The 27,148-nt window shown below is 37.4% G+C and overlaps 1 protein-coding gene across 8 annotated transcripts in view; it reads right to left on the bottom strand.

Moving 5' to 3' along the window:
• Positions 1-27,148, bottom strand: part of LOC124146210 (caspase activity and apoptosis inhibitor 1-like) — a 228,174-nt gene that overhangs the window by 148,513 nt on the left and 52,513 nt on the right. For 4 of the 8 annotated variants that reach the window (XM_048399761.1, XM_046516393.2, XM_046516392.2 and 1 more), the window contains 2 exons: positions 21,092-21,173; positions 6,990-7,141 (listed from right to left, as the gene is read on the bottom strand). In XM_048399761.1, coding sequence (XP_048255718.1) covers positions 6,990-7,106 — 117 coding nt within the window. In that variant the 5' untranslated portion in view covers positions 7,107-7,141; positions 21,092-21,173. The remainder of the gene's footprint in view (positions 1-6,989; positions 7,142-21,091; positions 21,174-27,148) is intronic. The other 4 variants (XM_046516394.2, XM_046516395.2, XM_046516397.2 and 1 more) reach the window with 1 other exon arrangement.

The raw sequence follows: 27,148 nt of genomic DNA on the forward strand, positions 1-27,148 counted from the left end.
TTACATGGAATGGGTGCAGGTAGTAAGGCAGGTAGTGGGGCAGGATTTGGTACATGGTATGTGGGCAGATAGTGGAGCAGGAGGTGGTACATGAAATTGGGGCAAATAGTGGGACAGGATATGGTACATGGAATGGGGGCAGGTAGTAGGGCATGTAGCGGGGCAGTAGAGGGGGCTGGTAGTGGGGCAGTAGTGGGGAAAGGTCGTGGGGCAGGTAGAGGGGGCTGGTAGTGGGTGCTGGTAGTGGGTGCTGGAGGTTGGGCAGGTAGTGGGGGCTGGTAGTGGGGGCAGGTAGTGGGGGCCGGTAACAAACAAGTAGAAGGGGAAGGTAGTGGGCCGGTAGTGGGTGCCAGTAGTGGGGGCTGGTAGTGGGGACAGGTAGTGGGGGCAGGTAGTGGGGCAGGTAGTGAGACAAGTAGTGAGACAAGTAGTAGGGCAGGTAGTAGGGCAGGTAGTGGGGACATGTACTCATAACACCCCAGATGGTCCCATCATAAAACTATCTATCTCTGACATCATTTCAGTAGAACTATTTACTTTCAACAATTACTGTACATCTCATAAGTTTGGCAAGGTTCATTAGGATTCTCTCTATCTTCTTTGTTATAAATATTCATGGAAAATTAATCTGAAGTTACAAATATATATTTGAGTAAAATTACAAAGCAAATATAAACCAAATTTGTAAAATTGTAGGGCCAGCTAGTGGGGGCAGGTAGTTGGGCCAGCTAGTGGGAGCATGTAGTGGTGCAAGTAGCAGGGACAGGTCATGGGGTAGGTAGTGGGGTTAGGTAGTGTGACAGGTAGTGAAGGCTGGTAGTGAAGGCAGGTAGTCGGGGCAGTAGTGGGGGCAGGTAGTGGGGGCATGTAGTGGGGGCTGGTAGTGGGGGCAGGTAGTGGGGCAGTAGTGAGGGCAGGTAGTGAGATAAGTGGTAGGGCAAGTAGTGGGGCAAGTAGTGGGGCAGGTTTATAGGGGCAGGTAGTGGGACAGGTAGTGGGGCAGGTAGTGGGACAGGTAGTGGGGCAGATAGATGGGCAAGTAGTGGGACAGGTAGTGGGGGCAGGTAGTGGGGCGGGAAGTATGTGGAATAGGAGAAAGTAGTGGTGGCAGGTAGTGGGACAGGTTGTGGTGTGGTAGAAAGTACTATGTGGAATAAGGGCAGGTAGTGGGGTAGGATGTGGTACATGGAGTGGGGACAGGTAGTGAGGGTGGGTTGTGGTACATGAAGACTTGGCCAAAAGTGGGACAGGATGTGGTACAAGGAATGGGGGCAGGTAGTTGGGCATGCAGTGGGGCAGATAGTTGGGCAGGATGTTGTACATGAATGGGGCAGGTTGTGGGGGCAGGTAGCATACATGGAGTGGGGGCTGGTAGTAGGGCAGGTACTGGGGCAGAATGTGGTACATGGAATGGGGGCAGGTAGTGGTGCAGGATGTGGTACATGGAATGGGTGAAGGTGGTGGGACAGGATGTGGTACATGGAATGGGGGCAGGTAGTGGGACAGGATGTGGTACATGGAATGGGTGAAGGTGGTGGGACAGGATGTGGTACATGGAATGGGTGAAGGTAGTGGGGCAAGATGTGGTACATGGAATGGGTGAAGGTGGTGGGACAGGATGTGGTACATGGAATGGGTGAAGGTAGTGGGGCAAGATGTGGCACATGGAATGGGTGAAGGTAGTGGGGCAAGATGTGGTACATGGAATGGGTGAAGGTGGTGGGACAGGATGTGGTACATGGAATGGGTGAAGGTGGTGGGACAGGATGTGGTACATGGAATGGGTGAAGGTGGTGGGGCAAGATGTGGTACATGGAATGGGTGAAGGTAGTGGGGCAAGATGTGGTACATGGAATGGGTGAAGGTGGTGGGGCAGGTAGTGGGGCAGGATGTGGTACATGGAATGGGTGAAGGTAGTGGGGCAAGATGTGGTACATGGAATGGGTGAAGGTGGTGGGGCAGGTAGTGGGGCAGGATGTGGTACATGGAATGGGTGAAGGTGGTGGGACAGGATGTGGTACATGGAATGGGTGAAGGTAGTGGGACAGGATGTGGTACATGGAATGGGTGAAGGTGGTTGGACAGGATGTGGTACATGGAATGGGTGAAGGTGGTGGGGCAGGTAGTGGGGCAGGATGTGGTACATGGAATGGCTGAAGGTAGTGGGGCAAGATGTGGTACATGGAATGGGTGAAGGTGGTGGGACAGGATGTGGTACATGGAATGGGTGAAGGTGGTGGGGCAGGTAGTGGGGCAGAATGTGGTACACTGAATGGGTGAAGGTAGTGGGGCAAGATGTGGTATATGGAATGGGTGAAGGTGGTGGGACAGGATGTGGTACATGGAATGGGTGAAGGTAGTGGGACAGGATGTGGTACATGGAATGGGTGAAGGTGGTTGGACAGGATGTGGTACATGGAATAGGTGAAGGTGGTGGGGCAGGTAGTGGGGCAGGATGTGGTACATGGAATGGGTGAAGGTGGTGGGACAGGATGTGGTACATGGAATGGGTGAAGGTAGTGGGACAGGATGTGGTACATGGAATGGGTGAAGGTGGTTGGACAGGATGTGGTACATGGAATGGGTGAAGGTGGTGGGGCAGGTAGTGGGGCAGGATGTGGTACATGGAATGGCTGAAGGTAGTGGGGCAAGATGTGGTACATGGAATGGGTGAAGGTGGTGGGACAGGATGTGGTACATGGAATGGGTGAAGGTGGTGGGGCAGGTAGTGGGGCAGGATGTGGTACATGGAATGGGTGAAGGTAGTGGGGCAAGATGTGGTATATGGAATGGGTGAAGGTGGTGGGACAGGATGTGGTACATGGAATGGGTGAAGGTAGTGGTGCAGGATGTGGTACATGGAATGGGTGAAGGTGGTTGGACAGGATGTGGTACATGGAATAGGTGAAGGTGGTGGGGCAGGTAGTGGGGCAGGATGTGGTACATAGAATGGGTGAAGGTAGTGGGGCAAGATGTGGTACATGGAATGGATGAAGGTGGTGGGGCAGGTAGTGGGGCAGGATGTGGTACATGGAATGGGTGAAGGTGGTGGGGCAGGTAGTGGGGCAGGATGTGGTACATGGAATGGGTGAAGGTGGTGGGGCAGGTAGTGGGACAGGATGTGGTACATGGAATGGGTGAAGGTAGTGGGGCAAGATGTGGTACATGGAATGGATGAAAGTGGTGGGGCAGGTAGTGGGGCAGGATGTGGTACATAGAATGGGTGAAGGTGGTGGGGCAGGTAGTGGGGCAGGATGTGGTACATCGAATGGGTGAAGGTGGTGGGGCAGGTAGTGGGGCAAGATATAGCAGTGGGGCTAGTAATGGGGTCAGGAGTGGTGATCAAAACAGCAGTATTAGAATCTGTACCAAACTGAGTATGTCAGCTACCTTGACAAGTAACTGTGTGCACACAAAGGTGACACTACACTTATCTATACAGTAGAGACGATAATAGAATTACTACATTTACTTATCTTCATCATTAAATATCACATTGCGTTCTCTTCAATAAACCATTAATATTGCACATGTCCAAATTTTGCATATTCCTAATGTGTACAATCACACCACTAACTACCAACTGACATGCACAGTAAGATTATGTGTCATAAAATCTGATATGAAGGCAATTATGATATTCAAATCAACTTTGATATCAAAAGACATATTCATAGGTATTAATCATAAATGTGAATTAATCATTATTTATCCTGAAAGTATAAACTTTACTATTCTAAATTATTCCAAAATAAATATGATATTAGTTGAAATATATAATGAATATTACATGTTAAAAGTACTCGCATAATGTTATTGTCACTGTAAAACTTCTTGCAAATTAAATAAAACAGTTACAATAAAAGATCATTATATTTCAGCAAATCAAAAACATGAATAGTGATGAGTGCTAATAGCATGAATTTTCTATATATTGTGACATATTTCTTTTCCAATCTCATGATTTGCTCAAATTCCTCATAACACCCCAGATGGTCCCATCATAAAACTATCTATCTCTGACATCATTTCAGTAGAACTATTTACTTTCAACAATTACTGTACATCTCATAAGTTTGGCAAGGTTCATTAGGATTCTCTCTATCTTCTTTGTTATAAATATTCATGGAAAATTAATCTGAAGTTACAAATATATATTAGAGTATAATTACAAAGCAAATATAAACCAAATTTGTAAAATTGTTTGTATTATATTCAGAGAGCATGACTAGTTCTCTCCTATACCCGTCCCTGAGCTTTAAGGTCAAGGCCTGTGCATCATAGGAAGAGTGGACACAAGGCAAACAAAATTAATTCCACAGTTTTGCAAACTTCTGAACTTTCACATCACTATATATACTTTACACTTATTACATTCCCAATCTGCTTCTTTGTAACCTAACAGAGGCAAAAATAATATTCCTGTTCTTGGAGCAAAATGTAGTTACTTCTGAGGGCAAAAAGTGGTTGATTACAAGAAAAACTATTAACACACATGATAAGTTGTGAAAACGTTTTCTACTACTGACAGTATAACATCAAACCTTGAAAAGACATACACCTTATATATGATGTAGCATTAAGCTGTTTTTCTAGTGAGTTCTACCTAGATGTGCTTTTACAGTAAATTTCAACAGTTTGCTAATGTCAAAGTAATATATCCATTTATCTCAATGCTGACAGCTGTTTACCCTCATGTCAATAGCAGAATTTACATGAGAATTATTTCCAATCCTTCGTGATCTGCTTTTCAAATATAATCAATCACTGAAAAGGAATTCTATACAAATCAGAATTCAATGTATCCAGAGACTTGTACTTATCAAAGCTAGCAGGAGTTGAAGTACAGACAGATGAGTGGTATGAACATGCATGGCGTTTTATATTAAATAAATCAGACTTAGCGTATTTGCATTACAGAGTATGCAATACAAAGTTGTTATCTATCAAGCAGTTCAGAAAGTGGAATGAATTAGTTTTGAATAAAACATTTAAAGCAGATAGGTTTGAATAATATTATGTCTAATATTGTATAAAGTGATAGAAAACCAGATCAACTTTCACTATCAAAACCAGGCTATTTTTCTCTTAAATTACAGAAAAATAAATTATTCATTCTTGATACTATCATAAATCAAAACTACTGCCACATTTGAAATTGGAAATGCTTTTAGATGATGGATTTTCGGTGAAATATGACCATAATTTCAAACACCAGAAATATCAAATACTTTCAAAAACTAGGAATCCCTTCTTAAAGTTGAAACAAAGAAATTTATTCCAAACATATTCTCAAATTCATGAACACATTTGTATTTCCATGATTATCGACAAAAAGAAGCAGATGATTTGTTAAAAAAAATTATGATGTTTGAAAGTGAACCGAAATTGACATTACAATAGTTGCTTTTTCAATAACTTCAAAAAGGTATACAAGTTTCTACTATCAAACACACTGGCATATTTAAAGACCACTTGCTGTAAGTTAGACATTATTCAATGATCATATCTTCAGGGACAAGTTCTTCAAAACAAATTTGATATGAACCTGTAATTAAGAATGAAAAATAGCTGTAATCATGTACAAAGTTTGACTCAAGTTACAATGTTTTGTCCAGAGCAAAGAAAACTGTGAACCCCTGTAACTTAACAAGAAGAACTAGGCACCATGAACAAAAAGAAATTTGAGAAAGGTTAATCTAATTTAAATCTATTTCTATGTCACAGTGACCTCAGTATTGTTACTTGCAAAAACACTGAAGTCATATGATCCCATGCGTTTCACAATGACAGAAAATGATACGTATCCAATATCATAATCTCATTGCAATTGCTTGAGTCTGGGAGATTGATTATAAAACCATTCAAGTCATACTCATATGAATAGCAGTATGCTTCATAGATTATTAATCAATTTGCACACAGTAATAAGTTTTAATAATACGTTAGTGGCAATATCTAAGTAACCTATCTTTACCCTTCATGTTCAAGGATTTAAACTGACATCACAAATCAAATCCAAGAGTAATCAGATACCAAAATCATTGTCCAAAATTATTTTGTGAGTGTGTTTTTCAAGAAATTTGAAGATATGCTTTTTAAAAAAGGCTTGATATAAATTTCTCCTGCTTGATATATAATTCATTCCTTCTATCAATGACAGCTCAATAGGTGTTCAGTTAATGAGATTTATTGCAGCAGTTTCAGTTTGAGCATCTTGAATTAGTAGAAGTCGGAGAAGGTGAAGAGGTTTCACGGTATGTTATTCTTAAATCTCACACTATCAATTCCATATATAAGGGCTGTTGTTGCCATATCACCTTTTTTCATTTCACAAAAAGTGTGTTTTGAACTTGAAAAGACTTCAACATGTGCAAAAATTGGCAAAGAGAAAGGGAGCATGAATATTTATCATTGTTTGATTTCTGTTGTGCCAAAAGATTATAGTCTGGTAAATTCTATTTTAGCTACAGCTTCAGCTTATCTTACAATCATGCTTTGCAAAGTTCTAAGAGAGTAGATGCTTCTACACAATCTACATGATCTAGATAAATCCATTGCCTGGATCTGTACACCATTATGGCACACAAAACAACTATTTTAACAGTTGCAGAACTATTCTACCGACCTGGGCCCAAGGCCAGTCAGTATGTATTTTCAGCTAGCCTAGTGCTATTCTGATGCTGATTGTACTTATTACTTAGTTGTTATTGAAAATAAACATAAGTAGTTATGCCTGCATGAAAGAAATATTTCCACCATGTTTGTGAGATTAATCTGAAGATTGCTGTCTTGGGGGCTTGTGGAGACAAGTATTAAAGATCCAGTTTTTGAGATTATAACCATATTTGAGATGGAACAATTTATTTCTATCCATCAGCCATATTTCCCATGGAATTGTATGTAAAAATGCAACCTCCAATTCGTGGAGACCAGATGGTGGTACTGATCGGCAACAGGGTGTAGCAAGACATTACTATCAAAATTACCTTCTTGCCACTTCTTTTTGCCTTCTTAGCCTTTTTTTCTCCACTGTTTCTATGTTGACTTTTGGTGGCAAACTCATCAGACTGTGTTGAATCCGCCACCATTTTGGCAGCACTCATTCTAATTTCTCACTTGGTTCACTGTCTTTTGTCATCTGAAACAGATAAAAGGCTAATGTCAACAGAAGGGCAAACATTTATCACTCATCTTTTCTAACTGGTAAAGCAGGGGTACAAATATTTTGTCTTCATTCTCCCTCATCATTACAAATCTTAACATGAACATTTTATTCATCCCTTCTTATTAATAACATCAAGAGAACAAATAGGTGTCAAATGTTCTAAATTATTGATCTAATATAGAAAACGTAAGGATGAATCTTCCTTCTTCATTGGTCTAATCGGGGAAACAAATGTGTCAGTAAACTTTCTCGTTGACAACAAAAAATGTCAGTCATACTTCCCAAATGAACTACTTAAATTAGGGAAACATGAAACTGTCACTCCTACTTCCTCAATGGTCTATCAAAAAAATCCAAATGGATCAATCTTACTTCTTCACAGATCTAATCAAGAACAACTTTCCACCCTTTAAGGCAGCACTAAGGGTTGTGCAAAGCTATAAAAATGAGTTGTCAGTGTCCACTGTTGGTGGGTTTGATTCCAAGATCTGCCCCATTTATATCAGGACTGCATGTTTTCTAAGTCCCTTTGTCATTTAGCCTTTGGGCTTAAAACAGGAAAAATAAAATGCTTTTAAGCCCATGGGCTTAAATTAAATTGTAACATTGATTGATCTCCCTTACCGGATGTTCTTCAACAAGTGTTGTCGCACACTTCTATGTAGCCAATTTGAACCATTTGAATTAAGTATGACATTTTAAATGCATAGGGCAGACACGCATAACTGCGATGTTGGTTTGTTGTTAATTTTTTTCAAAGCTGTCATTTCAGTTTTGAACATGTTCTTGGCTCATCAATTTCAAGTTGAAAAAGATGAGTATGTCTTACGTTGAGGTGTTGCTCTCTCATTCCATTTCATGTATTGTTTCATTAAACTTGGGATATTCTTTTTTCTATCTTGCTTTTGTCCTTTTTCGTTTTTAAGCCCTTGGCTTAAATAAGCAAAATCTGTAATTGAGCCCAGGGCTTAGAAACTAAGTTTCGGAAGTGAACATATGTCACATTGAACTTCACTCATGTGATGTGACAGATATGCTATAAAAGGCTTAATTAAACCCCAAATAACTTGATTACGGTACTCCCTTCTCACAGGTAAAACAAGGAACACACAACTAGCAATCATCCTTCCTCAGTATAATAATGTATTAGTAATACCAAGGGTATACATGATTATTTAGCATTCTTCCTGACTGGAAACAACACTTAACTCAACTTGACTTTCTTAATAATGATCTGGATAACAATCTCTATGTGCCAATGTTCAATCTAATATAAACTCAGAATACTTTTGGACCAGCACTGGACTAAGGAAGGATTTTTTTGTTGGGGAATTTTGCAAACTTTGTCATTTTCAGAAACAAAGTATTATATTGATGTATTAGTGACAACATATGTACTATTTTTTATTATTTCTTTTCAGTTTTTAAGCTTCAGACCTGTTGAAAGTGATTAGCTCTGTGTTTGTGGGTTATGTTGTGAAAATAAAATTCTCAGTAATGTGTTATGTTGTTATGACCAGATCAGCACATATAGTAAAAGGAAGTAAGGCAATGTGTAATCTATGTGTATTTCCCATTTTTGATACAATAAACTTCAATAAATTCAAGCATATATTTGAAGAGAATGTATAGTTCGTCATATCTTCCTGAATATTGAGATATTTATACCATGTGGGTGACAGTTAATATTGCAGAGTTTACATGGCATCCCAATCTAATCATGATACATGCCATGCAACAACCTCAATTACAGTTTCATGAAAACTGATGAGTTAATCCAAATACACAAAAAAGAGCTGACACCTTATTCCATGAACCAAACTTAAGACACCAGTAATGGCTCCCTTCAAGAGTTATAGGATAATTTTTTTAAATATAATTCACTTTAAAAACATGATGATTTTCACTTAGGAATCAGCCAATACAGCAAACATACAAATCAAAGCAATCAATTTTTAGGAAAGTGCTATTTGGATATTTTAATACTGACACTAAATATGTAATAAAACAAACAGTGTCAGAGAATTTAGTCATTCAAATTTTTACAGAACTCAGTGGTATCTCATTAATCTTCTACTCAATCATTTGTTTCCTACATATTTGAACAAAATGCAATCCAGTTTATGATAATCTAGTGAAAGACTGAAGTATACATCCCTGTAAATGAGTTTAAATAGATAGGATTTTTTTCAACAAATATCAATAACTGACAGTCTAATTCCAGTAGACTCACTACCATGCAGCAGTGCAAGCACACCATAACATGTGGTCAAGTGGTCAGCCTAAAATGTCTTCATATACACGTTTTGAAAACCGTTGTCCTCCCTGACTAATGCCTAAAATGTTTTCTATTCATTGAATATGAGTCCAGAGACAAGGTAAATATTTGTTTATGGAGAAGATGGCGATGTTCAATGGCATTCTTGTGATAAAAGAAGGTCAGCTATCTGAGAACTGATGTAACATTCAGGCTGAACATACTGAACAAACAATGTAAACATACTAGAATGCCGCCACACACAATCGGCTTCAAGTTACACAAGACAGACAGTGGTTAGAGTGGACATGTATGATATAGTGGTATCATCCTGTGTATAAAGGGGATAGCTGGGAATTGGATAAGAGAAACTCAATTTACATTTGAAGATGGTTGTAGGGTATCAATATAATAAAGGATGGAGAGATGCCGTATGTAACTGATTATCAGTCTAAAAACTATAAATGAGACTGGCTTAGTGGAACGATGATATCTGTATAAAATAGGGATGGTATGATGATATCCATTGACCGATTAACTTACAGTCAGTGAGTATTGTGGAATTACAGAATAGAAAAGGAATAGAATAGAAACCTCAGAGAGGATCATACAGTTCGGCCCACAACTTGGGTTGATATGGCTGACTGAATTTACAGCTACGTCCAGTGTCAACCTACTGTGACACATGGTATACCTCTACATCTAACCCTTGTGACACAACTTAACAATAGCCAAAACATCACACAGCATGACATCCACAGACACAGTTGATGTAGACCAGTAATACCAGAATGGTCTTGTCTTGGGACTGATGTGGAAGCCTTCCCATGTTGACCAATCACCAGCTAACAATGTGGCTACCTCCTCCATCCCCTTTGACAAGTAGTAACAAAATGCAATCCATGCAGATTTTGTGCAAATAGCCCTATTATATGGCAGGTACAGAGTGAACTATACATAGAACCAGCATTTGTTCAGTTACATAGTTTCCGCTTTGAACTTGGGTTACGAGTTGAGTAAAACAAACTCCACTTTTGTGCCTGAGTGGCAGGCTACTACCTTTGAGTATGGCCATAGCTGAGGCCAAGACGAACATTGTTTTATATCAAGGTATTAACCAATGTCATATTAACCATGTTAATGTCAGAATCCCAGAAGGAAAAGCCCCCTTTTCGTCCTGGAGGTATCACCACAGAGTACAGTAGTTCACCAAAAAGGTTAGGACATCCACTCTGACTATTTAATTGAAGAACAAATGATAAAAGCCTGGGATCTGAACTTTGACAATGTTTTAATTCAAGCTGTAACAGGAGTTCAGCACAATCCAAAACCATGGATATCTTTGCTGTTGCATTCTCATGTTCTTGTGTCAGGAGCCAGAGGCCCAAAAGGTTATGAAGACTAGTCTTTTTAGGAACCTGCCCGACAGTCTCTAAATGTGAAGGTCAAACACTGCTGGATTATTACAAAAATCAGGCAGGCAGAGGGAGTCAAGAGGTCCTTTTCCACATGGAGACAAAACGGACATCTAGACCACATCCAGCAGAGCAGGGAAGTAAGGGTGAGCTGCATATGAAATCAGCCCAGTGCAGGTTGGTGGAAGGCTGAAAAGTATCTGACCAGTGATCATGACCATCCAGTTTAGCAATAACATGAATGTGAAGTATGCAACACCTAATTAATCAAAGTCTGCAGAGAGAATTAGCATGCAGGTCCAGATAAGACATCTCCCCTGTAGGAACAAGCCTCAAATTGACATCTCAGATGCTGTATCATAGGTTACCACAGAGCTGTCTGATGTTGCAGACTAGTCAAGTTTCTGACACATGCAGGGAGAACATCTCCTCTCCATATTTACGTCCTTGTCAGCTAGGTGTGGTGCTAACGTGTCCACCATCAAAGCTGTGGGCAAACAGGCTCATTATCCAAGTATCCATGAACAGGTGAAAAAAAACCCTTCCTGGTACACTGGCTAGGATATAACTCACTAAATGATATAAGTAAACTGTACACACAGTTAAAAGTAAAAAATAATCATAAAGTAAAACGATATTGGTAATGAACATTGGTAATGGATAGTGTTACTCTGGTCCTTGAAGTTCAAAGCTTCATATAGTGCACAAGCTTCAATGTGAGTGACAATAAAGTCTCCTTCTGAGAAAAATATCCCCATACAAAAGTTGGAGATTAATTTTTAAGATACCTCCACAATGATCAAGTGTCATCATCCTCTATCAAGAATAGGCTATGTATGTCAAATTCAGCAAATGAAAGATCACTGAACAGATGCTGTGGCAAGTGGTCAAGAGAGTTGACCATTTGACGGTTATCAGATATACCTATGTCAAGGAGGACAATAGGCAACACACCACACAATACCTGGCCTCCAGACGAGGGTATCACTGTCCAATTGGGCGGTAGTGTTAAGTCCCTTCAATTTCACAGCTATTGGCCTCATAGTCCTTAGAAATTTGTTTAACCCCTTATATTGTTAAGCTGTCCTCACCAGTTCACTGATTTAACTGAAGTGAAGGAAGGACATGTGTTAACCCTTTAGACTGTGTCACTGATACTATCATTGTAACAATGCTCTTTAATCCACATTCACTATGGAAACAAACTGTGAATAAGGCCCATAATCCACACTACTCTGTAATTTACTTTACTTTAATAGTTCTGTATGGTATTAGATTTCAACACAAACTTAGATAATTTTGATATCAAGCTCAATCGATAACCATGCCCTTGCTTTATTAACACTTTCTCAAATTCCACAGGACAGTTTTAATACATCAAACAAAGTGTCCCACCTGAATCTGAACATTGAGATATTCAGGAGAAGATCTATCAGTATTGTAAAATACTGTACAAAAATGTCTCTATATGGTATCGTTTCATTCCTTCCTGTAAGTATCATCAAAGAACCATACCATATTACCATATAACACAAAATGACAATGAATATTTCTCTTAGTAACATCAAAGAACACCAACATATTACAACATAACACAAAGTCATTATGAATCTTTGTGTACTGTATATGACTGGAGATAAGCCAAATTTTTGGGACCAGAAAAAAGATTCTGCAGAAAGGGGTCGGCTTATGTATGGGTTACACTTTCATCAAACTCTTTTTCTGTAGGTAAAAAAACTACACTGTATCGCTTAAGGTGAATGAACAATGCAATAACAAACTTTGCCAATGAAAATGTGAAATTTGCGATTAAACATCACTAAATATGATAATTTACCATTTCTATCGTATTTCTTGTTATGCTGGGCATTGTTTAATATGCAGGGGAAAAAAAATCCATATGTATTGTAAGCCAGAAACAGCAATCAGCTGTATAGGTCTCCCAATCTACCGGTTATTACAATAAGACATACCTAATAATATAATGGTAAGAATTTTGATGAAATGATCAGAAAAAATAGCATCTTAACTCTTTCAACACCAGTCAACCAGAAGTGTTTACTGCTGGGACACCGAGTTCCCAGAGGCTCTTGTGTGATAGATGAAGCCAACATTTATCAAAGAAAATACCTGCTTGTAAAATATATTTGCTACTACATGTTATACACCATTTGAAAGGTCTGATCCTATGGTTTATAAATATGAAAGTTATGTTTTTCACATTATTTAAAATAATGCAATTAAATTCGTTGTAAATAAAAAAATGTACGCTAACACGTTGTTAACATCCAGATTAAGGACCAAGGAAGCGAAAACTTGACGATTTTCGGCAAATATATGATTTCATAATATCCACGTACCTATTTCTATTTTATTTTCATTGTTTACGTTATTGGAAAATCATTTTAAAAAGAATTATAAATAGTCTCTGTCATCACCCATTTCCCGATAACAGCGACTGTCCGCTCAGTAAAATGAAGAAATACCCCCGTTTTCGAGGTTTCGTATGAATAACACGTTCGTCGAAGAATGGCATATGACACATCGCTGGAAAGCTTATTCCTTCAACTACACGCTCGTAACATCGACTGGTTTTTTCCCGTAGTTATAACAAGCGATTTCATTGGATTAAAATTGGTTTCTAATGACGCTTTCTTGCTGAAATCTGCTACAAGTTTCGTGATTGGTCAATTTTGAGCACGTGACCTAAGGCAGCCAATCAAATTACAGCTGTGATACCAAGCTCGTGTTCGATAAATTACAGAAGTTCGCGAAAGAAATTTGTTAAATCGTGTTATTCTGAACGTTTTTAGCAGGAAATCACGATATATATTAAAAATATGGAACTTCGTGAATGTATCGTGCTAGGTTACGAGCTGTGACAAAGATTTTTCATGCATATATTTTTGCATTAAACATCGTGTCCGAGCCGAGAATTCAAGGCGACGAAAGCCGAGATGTCATTTGACTTACATTACACGCGATCGCACGAAAAGATGAAAATAATAACTTAGATGTAAGTTTGATTACTTTTAGATATATTTTTGTTGATTTTATATATTACTTTGTATAATATATTTGAAGATTTGTTTAAAACGTCTTTATTTTCCTCTTTGACGTGTTCGATGTGGACCCGTTGTCGAAATGTGTGTCCGAGAATTTTATTTTCAATAACATCGCGGGAAATAGTGAATAATTTTTTAATTTAACGATAAAAAATGTTAAATTGAAATGGAATATGTATTTCAGACATTGTGAAATGTGATAGATTTAATAAATGAATGATATTACAGGTAGGTCCATAAAAATATAGTACAATTTTGACGTGACTACGGCTTGGCCGGATAACCGGCCTGCGGTGTCTGGGGACTCGATGCTTCTTGGCCGGATAACCGGCCTACGGTGTTGAAAGAGTTAAATTACTATTCTACTATGAACAATATATTCTGATATCGTGTTATTTCAATTGCAGGTTTTTCTATATATCTCCAAAATAATGATAACCATAACCAGGGTAATGCGGTAGCACTTTATGTATTGTCGGATACCTTTTAGCAGGGAACAATTTGACAATTGCTATTTCCATCGCAGAAACAACATGATGACATTTAATCGTCAAACTACAACAAATATTACTTTTAATACTTTTTACTTTTTACTTTTGTCAATGAGATCTGCTTATCTATGGTCATATACGGTAAGTTACATCAAAGAACAAGATATTTCAACATAACACAAAGTCATTATGCATGTTTCAAAGAACAATATAGGCGAAAAATAATAATTAATCAACAAAGTATATTTGCACTTGTTTAACTTGCCGAGCATTCTTCAAGTACTGACAAACATCCATACATCACAATACATCTCCCCATACACCACTACATACATTCACGTTGTCAGCTAGACTTCGTAAAAAAGCTTTTTTTTTATTCAAGAGCATGGAACAGGTCATATATCAACAGTGTACAGTAATACTTGCTGAATAACTCGTAATCGCCAACACTACACTTTTTTTTCAATCAATACCATTAAATTGTATTCTGAGGCTAATTCCCATTGTTGGCACATATAAGTGAGTTTCTGTTTGACGCGAAGCGTGAAAGCCAGGTCATCAATCACTTCCATTACTTTGTATCAATTCACAAACGTTGGGGAGATAGCATATCAAGTTGAAAATCAAAATAATGCAAATGAAGTGGATGCTCAGATTTTATTTGAATAACAGGTGCAATTAATAAATATTCATCTTATTTCCCAATTATGACAAGCTGGAGTGTTCGGATTGTTTGAAACAGATATTTTTTGGGCTCGAGCAAAAAATGAAAATCACTGATATATTTGTCATCAATGTTACATGAAACATCCATGAATAAAAATCAAATTTCCCTTCAGAGATAGTTTCAACAAAAAGAATAAAACTTTGAATTGCTAATAAATGGTCGTATTGAGCAAAGAGTCCCTTAAAAAGCACTCATAATTCAAGCTAGCTGTCTATACGACTGCTGAAGAGGAACTGCGGTCCCTACTTGGGAGCTAATGAAAACATCGGGCCATTTGTATGCCTTGTTTGTCAGCCACAAACTCAATTTGAACATTTTCCACAACTCTCTTATCTTGGGCCTCGAATGCAATTGATTTGCCATCAAAACGCTGAACAAATTTCAATAAATATTTGAGGGCAAAAATTATCAAAGGCGATTTTCCCCTTAAAGCTGAAGAATCCCTAGCCAAAACGTACATAATGCAAATTTAAATGCCCGTTGCTAGGTTACCAATGTCATCATTAGAAAGCCCAATGCAATGAAGTTTTAATACATCAAGGGTGAGTGGCATAAACTTCTACTGACCTTTCATCCCCTAGCCGACATAAAGCAGTTGTGACTGCCCCATCAATCTAATAAACAATTGTTCCAGCTAACTAACGAATCACTGTTTCATTTAGGATGGTTGGAAGGATAGTTCAAAGGTAGTCAGTTTCAAATTTAAAGGCGATTTTTTCCCCAATCAATCAAGACGCAGATATAGTTCTACATAATTTGGCATTCTAATCTTCTCCAACCCCGTCAAGCTCCTTGAATTCCATTTTAATCCTCTTTCGATAAATTGTGCTGCCATATCTTAAGATGATGGATACACTTGTGACATTGTTTGAGAATCTCACGTTTAATTTCCTAAACTCATGTAATGAAAGCGGGCGATATTATACCAAGACACGTTATCAGAATGTAGTTGTCGAATCAGATCCTTGGAGGCAACATCAAACTAGCAGCTGATGCGTTTCCTATTTGGACAAATAGTTGTTTTTGAATGCCTGCAAGTTTCAACAGCATTAATGAGCACAGTTTTGATGAAGTACAATTCTGACATACAGAGATTGGAGGTCATTCCCATTTTCAGCTTCATGTTTTCCATATTTCTCACTGCCATACTGACATTAAAAAGAGCATTACAATCATTATCAAGCACCATTTTTGTTCCTCTCTAGCAGACTGAACAGAAAACACTCACGGTTCATGGGCAGGACAATATTAAACAGAGTGGTTATGCCCCCATGCAAAAAGGGTACATGGACAAAAATATAAAAAATGTCTTTTCACAGAAAGAAAAATTGAATAGTTAGAAAGGTCATACATAACATTTCAGACAAGCAAATGCATAAAAGTGATAAATGGGCAAAAAGTTATCAATTACACCTCACACATGGATATGAGTAAAGTGATCAATTACACCTCACACATGGATATGAGTAAAGTGATCAATTACACCTCACACATGGATATGAGTAAAGTGATCAATTACATCTCACACATGGATATGAGTAAGGTGATCAATTACACCTCACACATGGATATGAGTAAAAGAGATCAATGACATCTCACACATGGATATGAGTAAAGTGATCAATTACACCTCACACATGGATATGAGTAAAGTGATCAATTACATCTCACACATGGATATGAGTAAGGTGATCAATTACACCTCACACATGGATATGAGTAAAAGAGATCAATGACATCTCACACATGGATATGAGTAAAAGTGATCAATTACACCTCACACATGGATATGAGTAAAAGTGATCAATTACATCTCACACATGGATATGAGTAAAGTGATCATTTACACCTCACACATGGATATGAGTAAAAGAGATCAATGACACCTCACACATGGATATGAGTAAAAGTGATCAATTACATCTCACACATGGATATGAGTAAAAGTGATCAATTACATCTCACACATGGATATGAGTGAAGTGATCAATTACATCTCACACATGGATATAAGTAAAAGAGATCAATTACTTCTCACACATGGATATGAGTAAAAGTGATCAATTACATCTCACACATGGATATAAGTTATCAATTACATCTCACACATGGTTATAAAAGTGATCATTTACACCTCACACATGGATATGAGTAAAAGTAATCAATTACATCTCACACATGGATGTGAGTAAAAGTGATCAATTACATCTCACACGTGGATATGAGTAAAAGTGATCAATTACATCTCACACATGGATATGAGTGAAATAATCAATTACACCTCACACATGGATATGAGTCAAAGTGATCAATTACATCTCACACATGGATATGAGTAAAGGTAATCAATTACATCTCACACATGGATATGAGTAAAAGTGATCAATTACATCTCACTCATGGATATGAGTGAAGTGATCAATGACACCTCACACATGGATATGAGTAAAAGTGATCAATTACATCTCACACATGGATATGAGTAAAAGTGATCAATTACATCTCACTCATGGATATGAGTGAAGTGATCAATGACACCTCACACATGGATATGAGTAAAAGTGACCAATTACATCTCACACATGGATATGAGTAAAGTGATCAATTATACCTCACACATGGATATGAGTGAAGTGATCAATTACATCTCACACATGGATATGAGTAAAAGTGATCAATTACATCTCACACATGGATATGAGTGAAGTGATCAATTACACCTTACACGTGGATATGAGTAAAAGTGATCAATTACATCTCACACATGGATATGAGTAAAAGTAATCAATTACACCTCACACATGGATATGAGTAAAGTGATCAATGACATCTCACACGTGGATATGAGTAAAAGTGATCAATGACATCTCACACATGGATATGAGTTAAAGTAATCAATTACACCTCACACGGATATGAGTAAAAGAGATCAATTACATCTCACACATGATATAAGTAAAAGTGATCAATTGCACAACTGGGGTGGGGTGGTGGGGGCTGGGATTTTGTATTATTGAGACCTAGATATTTTTTTCAGCTACAGCTGCAAACAGGATGTTTTATTAATTAAAGTTATGAGACAAACTTTTTCTTTCCATCATTGCAACAATGTCATTTATGAATAAACAAGACGATTAACAAACAGATGCGACACTAATTGGTTGACTAAGGCAAATCTTATTTTATCAAGGACTTGTTGCTGTTAGTTGACAACTTGACATTATTAAAGATGTACGTAAATTTTGACTAAATTACTGACTAATGATGACCATGTTTTTTCTTCATCGCAACTGCAACTAAAATAACACGATATTGGAATATATTATTCTTGACAAAATAATATTTCAGATACAATTTCTTCCCACCATAACATCAAAAGTCTTTGAGGTTATCTTAGTTTTAAATCATCGATAGATCGTCTTGGCTTAGTTTATAGCAAATACACATGGTAATTATAATATCTGCATAAAAAGCAATGACTTGGACAGCTGGAAATACAATTTAAATGGTAAATCATCATCTACAGTGTTACGTGTTGATTCCCAAATTGAAACAATATGTTAACCCAGAAATCTGTACTTAAAAGAATTTAGTGTGAAACCAACAAACAACCAACAAATGGTATGTATCAACAATTGTATTACAAAACTAACTAGGTTTACAAATCAAGACAAATTACTGCACAGCAATTACTACAGAGGGTGGTAGTACACTATTCAATGGCAGTATAAGATGTAAGAGCAGTGGAAATGAAAATGGGAAGGATAATAATCACCTCGCCACAACAGTAGTCAAGCTGCTGAGATAGGCCTGGAATGAATGCCAGGGTGAAAAGTGATCTTCACACAAAAGCTGGTCTTGATGTAATGTCAGATGAAATGAAATATGAGACGAAATATGAGATGAGACAGGGACGAGCATGCTCCACTTATATAGTCTTACCAGCATCCAGCACTTTCCACTCAGTGCTTGACCAGCGCAGTGTCACGGGAACATCACAGAATATACCACATGTTTCTATAACGCTTGACATCCATCCATGCTGTTCTGGCAGTTTACGGTTGATTCTAGCATCTAAACATGATAACTCCCTCAACACTGCTAACATTAAATAGTACTACATTCCTGATAACTACGCATTGTCCAAATACAATGCAATGAACTTCTACTGAATCTCAACACTAAACATTGTAATCATTGTTTAACAATAAGTTACACTGCCTTATATTATAATACTAGTGATGTTTTATCTCAATTACCGTATCAAAGTTTTATTGACCAAGTTTGTTATAACTGTTCGTTCACTTGAATTTGCTGAAGGGATACAATGTAGTTTCTTACTGCACATAACACTTGATTAATCTTTTTTTTACACTTTGAATCATAAACAACTACTATATTCTAATCCTTTTTCCAAACTCTGATATGCAACGTGCGACGTAGATCATGCGCGGTAGGCTGAGAATGTACTGTTATGTTGGTCATCTACCCCCTATGACTCCACCTCGGTTAAACCGCTGATCGTCTATAACACTCATCAACTATTTGGCTACCCAAAGGTAGTGTTGTAGCATGGGATCACTGTACTTGTAACTTTCACTGGACTACACACAGCTACAGTGTCGGCAGATATTCAAGGCTATGGCATTGACATTTTGAATTGAAATGATCATACCATGATTATGAAAAATGATGTCTTACAGATTTCTACCTGTGTGGAGTGATAATCATGACCAGTATTGCCTGTTGAATGAAAATGACACCTAAATGGTGCATAGTACAAGGAGGCACAAAAGAGACTGACAAGACTTATATGTTACAAGATGGATATGTCACGGTAGGTGGACACCATGGCAGGTCATCAGTGATCAGAAGGAGGTCGAACCTGGCTAGCTAATCAAAGTTGTTAACTGCATTCTGGAACGCAATTTCACATCAACAATCAGTCAGAAAGAAAGCATTCTCGAGAACAGTGTATACCAAGCAAATAGCCAATGTAACATCAAAGCTGAAAATTCCTAAAATTTGCTGCTGTTGGATCCCTTGCCATCTGTTTCTACTCTCAAGAACAATCTGAGACAAGCAAGATGCCACCAAACTTGTGATGAATAATTAAGCACAAGGCAATAAGAATCTACCAAATGCATAAAACTTACAATCTTGAAACTGTTAAACTGGATTCTTATTGAAATGCCTAAGATTGCACTGTATAATTAAGATCTTGGGGAAAATAATTATTATTATTTCAACATCATCATCATCATGTTCTCTAGCATAATTCAAAACTTCTGTGTATCACTGCTCAAAGTATCCCCATGGTCAGTGTGATGATGTAATAAATTCATGATTTTCCAACACAGCCAATACAATTCTTTACAGTGGGATGAAAGTCTCTTGATTCATTTAATCATTCTGGAGTTAGAAGACACTGAGACAATCTACATAACTGAATGGAGATATCTGGCCATGTATATCTATGAAAGTATGCAGGGGGTCAGTGGAGGTCCCTAAACCAATGGTATCATAAAAGCGTTAAGTACGTTCAAGATGGATCCCCAAACAACATTAAAAACATTTTGTTGTTATTGCAGCTGACAAATGACAGTAATTCCTGCATTATTCATGCTGATCTTAGATCACTAACTACATCTAGACTGTGAGTAATTAATATGAATTATGTATGGTGTATAATGTACTATATGTAGTAAAATTACTATGTTTATGGACCGTTTACTACAAGATGCTTGGATTAAAAATGTGTTCAGTTTATCTGTAACTAGTAGGTCTGAGTAGGTGCACAGGAGCTTTAATGTATACATCTTTGAGTATATTGATATATAGCAGTGTCAAGAGAACAAATACTAAAAGAAGACAAACCAAAAAGAGAACAATTAAAGAACAGTCCTTAACGATGTGCTGTAAAGACAGCAGGTGAGATGAATAGTGAACAGAGAAAATTTACGCTTACCTAAGCAGACCAAAGGTTGGCTGATGAGTATAGTAGCTTGATAATTTGAGATTGGTGAATTCACAATTTTCCCAATGACAGCCTGAAAAGAGCATGACAGCAGGTCAAGTGTGAGAGAACTAGTGGTTGAAAGTATTCACATACTTGTATATAGTCATAAAGTCAGAGTGAGTTTACATACAAGAGCAATATGCAACTCAAATCACAGCTGCAAGTGAAACTTCCTAGACGGTCACTCAAAGTTTGGAAATAAATTAAATATGTGTGTCGCATTCGGGTTTAAAAGCATTGACCAACAGTATTTGAAACCTGACAAACAAAAAGAATATATTGTTCAAATGAAATGTACGCTCGAAGTACTTACCCACAACTTTGAAAACAGTAATGTTTATCCCTTTAAAGTATCCATAGTCAAACATTTTGGCAACTCAAACCCCATTTCATATTGATTTCAGTAGGTCATACATGTAGATTAATTTTGAAATGAAATGTAACAAACAACCCCATTCAGCATTCAACAGACCGAAGCAACTGCCTTTATCAGTACTTTCAGGTTCCAGCTATGTACGTCACCTGCCACCTTTCATGTCTCATTTGATTTGGACTGAACATCTAGGTTTGATAATTGGTTCTGTTTTCCCCATGTACATTGAGCATTTGTATTCATTTTCTGATATTATTCATTTTAACAGCAGCACAAAGCATCTTTGCACAATATCACACGCTAGTAATTGGGGTGTGACCTTGGCCTAATTTCCATGTCTAACTTGAGCAAAGTTGCTAACTTTCTTCAATCTCAATTTGAATTTCTTCCAGACAATTTGAGTCATTTTCATGCCAGAATTTCATTAAGCTATCAAAGGGTGAGCTACATTGAAAACATAGGGAATTTCATAAGCGGATCTTTATGCTGAGGACACGCTTTTGACCTTTGAAAATAAGTGCAGGCGACAACCAATATTTTGATATCCTGCCTCCTATATTGAATCTTGCCAGTTTAATAGGCACTCCCGACAGAGACCTCTTCTACAGCATAGGAGTCTTATGTCAGATTATTCTTGTGGACACTTTTTCACTAGTTACCAATATTGTCGCTTTAAAACATGTAATTGAATTTGAGCCCAGACAAATCCAGTTTAATTTGGCTAGCAGGCGAGGAAATCCCGGTAAGAGCTTCAACATACAGCTGATATTTCTGAGACAAACCATATTTTGTCTGCGCAAATCCGGATAGAAAAACCTATAATTGAATTTATACCAGACCAGTTTTTCACTCTTTGCCAGTGGTAGGTGACGTCTGCTATACAAGGGATATCTTACAAAAGGCATTTAAACCTCAAACAGTGTGGTTTAACCCCAGAAAAATGATCTAATGTCAGTGCAAATAAGCTGTTATCAGCTGTAATAATGTAGCTCCCTTTATCATTAAGTCAGAGCTACAGTCAGGGAGATAGTGTTTACTCGACTATAATACGTAGCACCGACAAAATCAATATATAAAACACAGCCAGACAAAAACATGAGCATCTCTTCAAATAAAACGTTTTAATCCTTCAAACTGTCATTAGCCACAACGCTGTTTTTCTTACATAGGAGACGTCTTGTTCACTTCTTTGATAAGCCGATTATTAGTGGCGGGGCAAGAGAAATATCAAGGTCACAATTACTTCAGATTATTGATGTGAAATGGTTTCAAATAGTGGTAATGTTAATGTGCCATAGTCTGAAAAAAATCTGAAATGGCGTACAAGGAAGAAAATCAATAAAAAACACTATATATATGAAAAGATCAAGCTTAAAAACGTCTGAGTAGAAATCCTGAGAAATGGACACTTATGTCTCCTGAATATGTCTGGCTATGAAAGAAAATATTTAATGCCATAAGATTTTTCAAGATGACTAACAGGAGGCCATATTTAAACTGACGATCACTCACATTGATCTAAAGATGTTTGTTAAAGAATAAGTACGGTACAGTTGCAGTACTGATGCCCATTACCCATAAAAAACAGTTTTATCACAGCAGGATTTCACCTCATTGAGGTATTATGCAATCTATTTTAACACAATTGGTGCCTTATACCTTTTCTCAAAACCTGTTCCAAAAGGATGGCCTCATAAATCTAAGAAACAAAGCTCGACAAATAAGGTTGATGTATCGCGAACCAATAATTTCTTTTTTAGCTTCAAATTGAAAGAAGAAGTTTACCATAGAAACGAAATTAGTTTTAATGGACAGAATTCATACATCTCCATTCAGAACATTTTTCAGGAGACATGGGTAATTCATACAAAGTCACTGGTATTTCCTCCTCTTAAACTACTACTTTGCTTTTTCCATTTTTCATTTGGGAGATTACCATTGAATATCAAAACCCTACAGTAACATAAGAACAGCCGTAAAGTTCAGATACAGAATTAAAGCATTTATTTATCTCATGCATGCAAGTGAAGTTTCCCATTAACGTCAAAACTGATGGCAACATATAGTTACCCCAAACTATTCTGACAATAAATACGATATTGTAATTTTGATAACTGACAAAGCAAAGCAGAGGAGATCACAAATAATGCTTACAAAACAAATATTTGAGTCATTTTGGCTAGTTTTACACTAAGCGATGTCAATGTTTGGAAATTTCTTGACAAACAAGCTCACCGTAAATGCTAACAGAGTCGGAATCAGGATATTTTACCATAATACAATGCATAACCAGGCAAGGTCTCAACTTTCTCTTCTTATCAGTGTCACAAAAACAGCCTCTTTACCATCAAATTCTATCAATTTCCATAACATATTGGATAATTGACCGACATGATCAAATCATTTGCAAGCTTTGTTAACTTTAAAACATGTCTGGATAGTTTCAAGTTCTTTTCAAAAGCAAAAATACAAATGGAAGACAAAATACTGGTTGTACACTTTTCAAATATTTCATACAAAAAATGTGTATTGTATTTGTGCTAAACTCTCATCAAATATGTCTGACTGGTGAGCTGTGTGTGGAGGCTATCCTTATGATCACATGTCAAATAATGGTATTTTGTCAGCGATACTTGCATATGCTTGTCAGACAACCCTACGGCTCGAGGGACATCGCTCGTGATGACAGACGCCATGCATTAATTAGTCAAAGAAGATCTCTAGACAACCCAGGCTCACACTGTTGGATATTTTTAACAATGTCTGAGCTCAGTGAAGCAATGGTTAATCAAGTAATTCTATTTTTTCTTTTTTTTCCCCCATCTGTTGAACATTTATCTATGCTGTCCCCAGATTACTTGGCACAAAGCCTATAAATACACAGTAGGGACAATGAAGATCTACTTGATAGCAGCCAATCATAGTCCAAAATTTGGATTCTAACCTGGATTTGATGTTCTCTGTGGCATGATACATGGAGGAGATTTCTAAGACCTGTCCCTGTAGATTGTCAAACAAATACATGTGGACAGAGGTGGAGGCAACCCAATGTATGACTTCTGAACTTGACTATGAAAGATTTAGACAGGGATCATGAAAATGAACCGTAATTACTAATGCAATAGCATATGACTAAAACAGAAGGTCCTACATGCTATGGTAACATTTGAAAATGTCACCATTTCAAACTGCTGGCCCTGAAACTTTAATGTGTTGCTATGATATGCAAATAGGAAAGTGCTGTTTCAATGACCAATTGCCGACTGCAAATGCAATCAGAACATTCTCAAAATGAGGAATATTTAGCCAACAAAACAACACATCCAATAGACACTCTACTAACTGTTTAATCACTCGCATATATCGTACTCCAGACATCTGATTTTAGGATGTTAGAACATTAACACTTTTGTCAACAAGAATCTGGACAAATGAAAGTGTTCCTACCTACAAATACATCAAAATCAAGTCATCTTTACCTCAAATTTGAAAACACAGCTGACCACCAAACCCTTCAACTAAATAGAGGTTTTTTGAGATCAGCCAAAATGTCAATAGAAGGAAAGCCTTTAAACCAACAAGAATGCCTAGAGGAAAAATAGATGTCCTTCTGACCATCAGGTTTCAATACAATCAATATATCCCAACAAGACAATCCACAGAGGAACATCCTGACCATCAAGAACACCCACAAAATAGCATCAGCTCTGATTTTCAAGAGCACTTTCAGAGGGGTGTCCTTCGGACAGTCAAGAACAGTAAGAGAATCAGTTTTGACAATCAAGAACACCCATACAAAGAACCCTTGAATGACGAGAAATGAATGCACTGTTGATCAGCTGAATAAAATAACTTCAACAAAGCTAATGCTCTCTTTTTCTCCTTGAAAACATTGTATAGTCCACCACCAAAACACTCACAAACATATCATCAGTTCTCTGTCATTACCAGAGCAACTGATTTCCACTACATAAATAATTTCGGAATTATTTCCCTTGAAATTCATTGAAATACTATTTATGTGCAAGGTTGTAATTCAGATATCAAATATTTCTCTCACACAGACTTTGCATTACATATTCAAGTCAGGAAGTACATTGATTTGACACTATGATACTATTTAATACCTAATCTGAGATAATAATAGACGTTCTATAGCAACATTGCACTCTACCGCAAACCAAACATTATATATCATTAGGGCAATTTTATGATGATATTAAACATGACAGTTCTTTCTATAGCTTAGAACTTGAGCAAGAAAACTTTCAAGACATGTCTTATGATTATTACCCTTCTGACTCCAAATAGCCAACAAGAAATATTGACTGAGTGGCCTGAGGCCTTAACCTTTTTTCTGCTGATAAAAAAACAAAATTTACAAGCATTTGCTTTTAGTGTAAGCTATTTTCCATATGGGACAGGTCTGATCCCGGAGAGGTGGAGTGGTCGGCCATTGCTCATTTGGTGTCCCAAGTGGCCGTTTGCATGAAGTGTGATAATGACCATGTCCGTGGTAACTGTGAACATGTAGTTGGCACATTCCAGGAGATGAAATGTTTGCTGTGTATATGTAAGCTCATGATAGGAAGACCTAACACATGTCTCGCTACATCTTAATCAGTGAGTAGAGATTTCATGAATAATCGATGTCAAATACAAGAGGAGACACAAAGGGACTAAGTGGAACACCCAGATCTTTATCATCTGCCAGTAATCCCTCCTTCTACAGCTGATTGTATCTTTTTCGTGACCCCATGCAATATAATTGCAAAGCTAACCAATATCATTATTAAGGGATTATAGGGGGTCAGCGCATTACCCAAGATAGACCACAGCAACAACACCTTGTACAAAAGGCCATCAAATTCATATTCAAATTCCATGTAAAATCAAAATAAAGCTCATTTACTTTCAAAATTCACATTACATCAGGGGTGATCAAGCTTTTTCTTTTCTTCATAAATAATTCATTTTTCATTACAGGATACTTGGACTTATCTATGCTAATAAAATTCAGGAGGGATTTCAGGGTTTTATCAATTCATAAAAGCTGGCTAGACTGCTCCTCAAAAGTGATATGATGTTCAAAAGATTGTACAATAATGGCCTTTCAAACTTTGAAGTATAATAAAAGCAGAATCGACTAGACAAAATGCTTAAATCCAATCATTTTTCCGTTAGGTTTGGGCCATTTAGAAATGCTATCAGGGGATAGTTCCCTTTAATATAAATGTTAACTTGTAAACAGCCTAAAGACAGTCCACAACAGTGGCTCTACTTAATTCATTGATGTGGTCACTGATTATTTATGATATCGGCACCAAATTGAAACTGCGGAATCAATATTCCTGTTTGACTTTGAAGACAGGACCATCTTCTATACATGCCTTTCCATCTTTTCACCAAATCCTTTCATTTCAGTCCCCAGACTACCATCCGATCAATTTATTTTAACACATTCTAGACAATTTTATCTTCCTCGAGTCAAGGTATTCCCTGGATAGAATCAAATTCCTTTTCTTACAATCTAATTGAAAAATAAACAGTAACATTTCTGAAGGGCGGCTAAACACTTTCCCACTAAATCATAACATTGCCACACATTTTACTGGTGAACTTACTTTTGTTCT

This window comes from Haliotis rufescens, unplaced genomic scaffold (genome assembly GCF_023055435.1).
Source record: "Haliotis rufescens isolate VD_foot unplaced genomic scaffold, xgHalRufe1.0.p SCAF_2, whole genome shotgun sequence".
Taxonomy (NCBI): domain Eukaryota; kingdom Metazoa; phylum Mollusca; class Gastropoda; order Lepetellida; family Haliotidae; genus Haliotis; species Haliotis rufescens.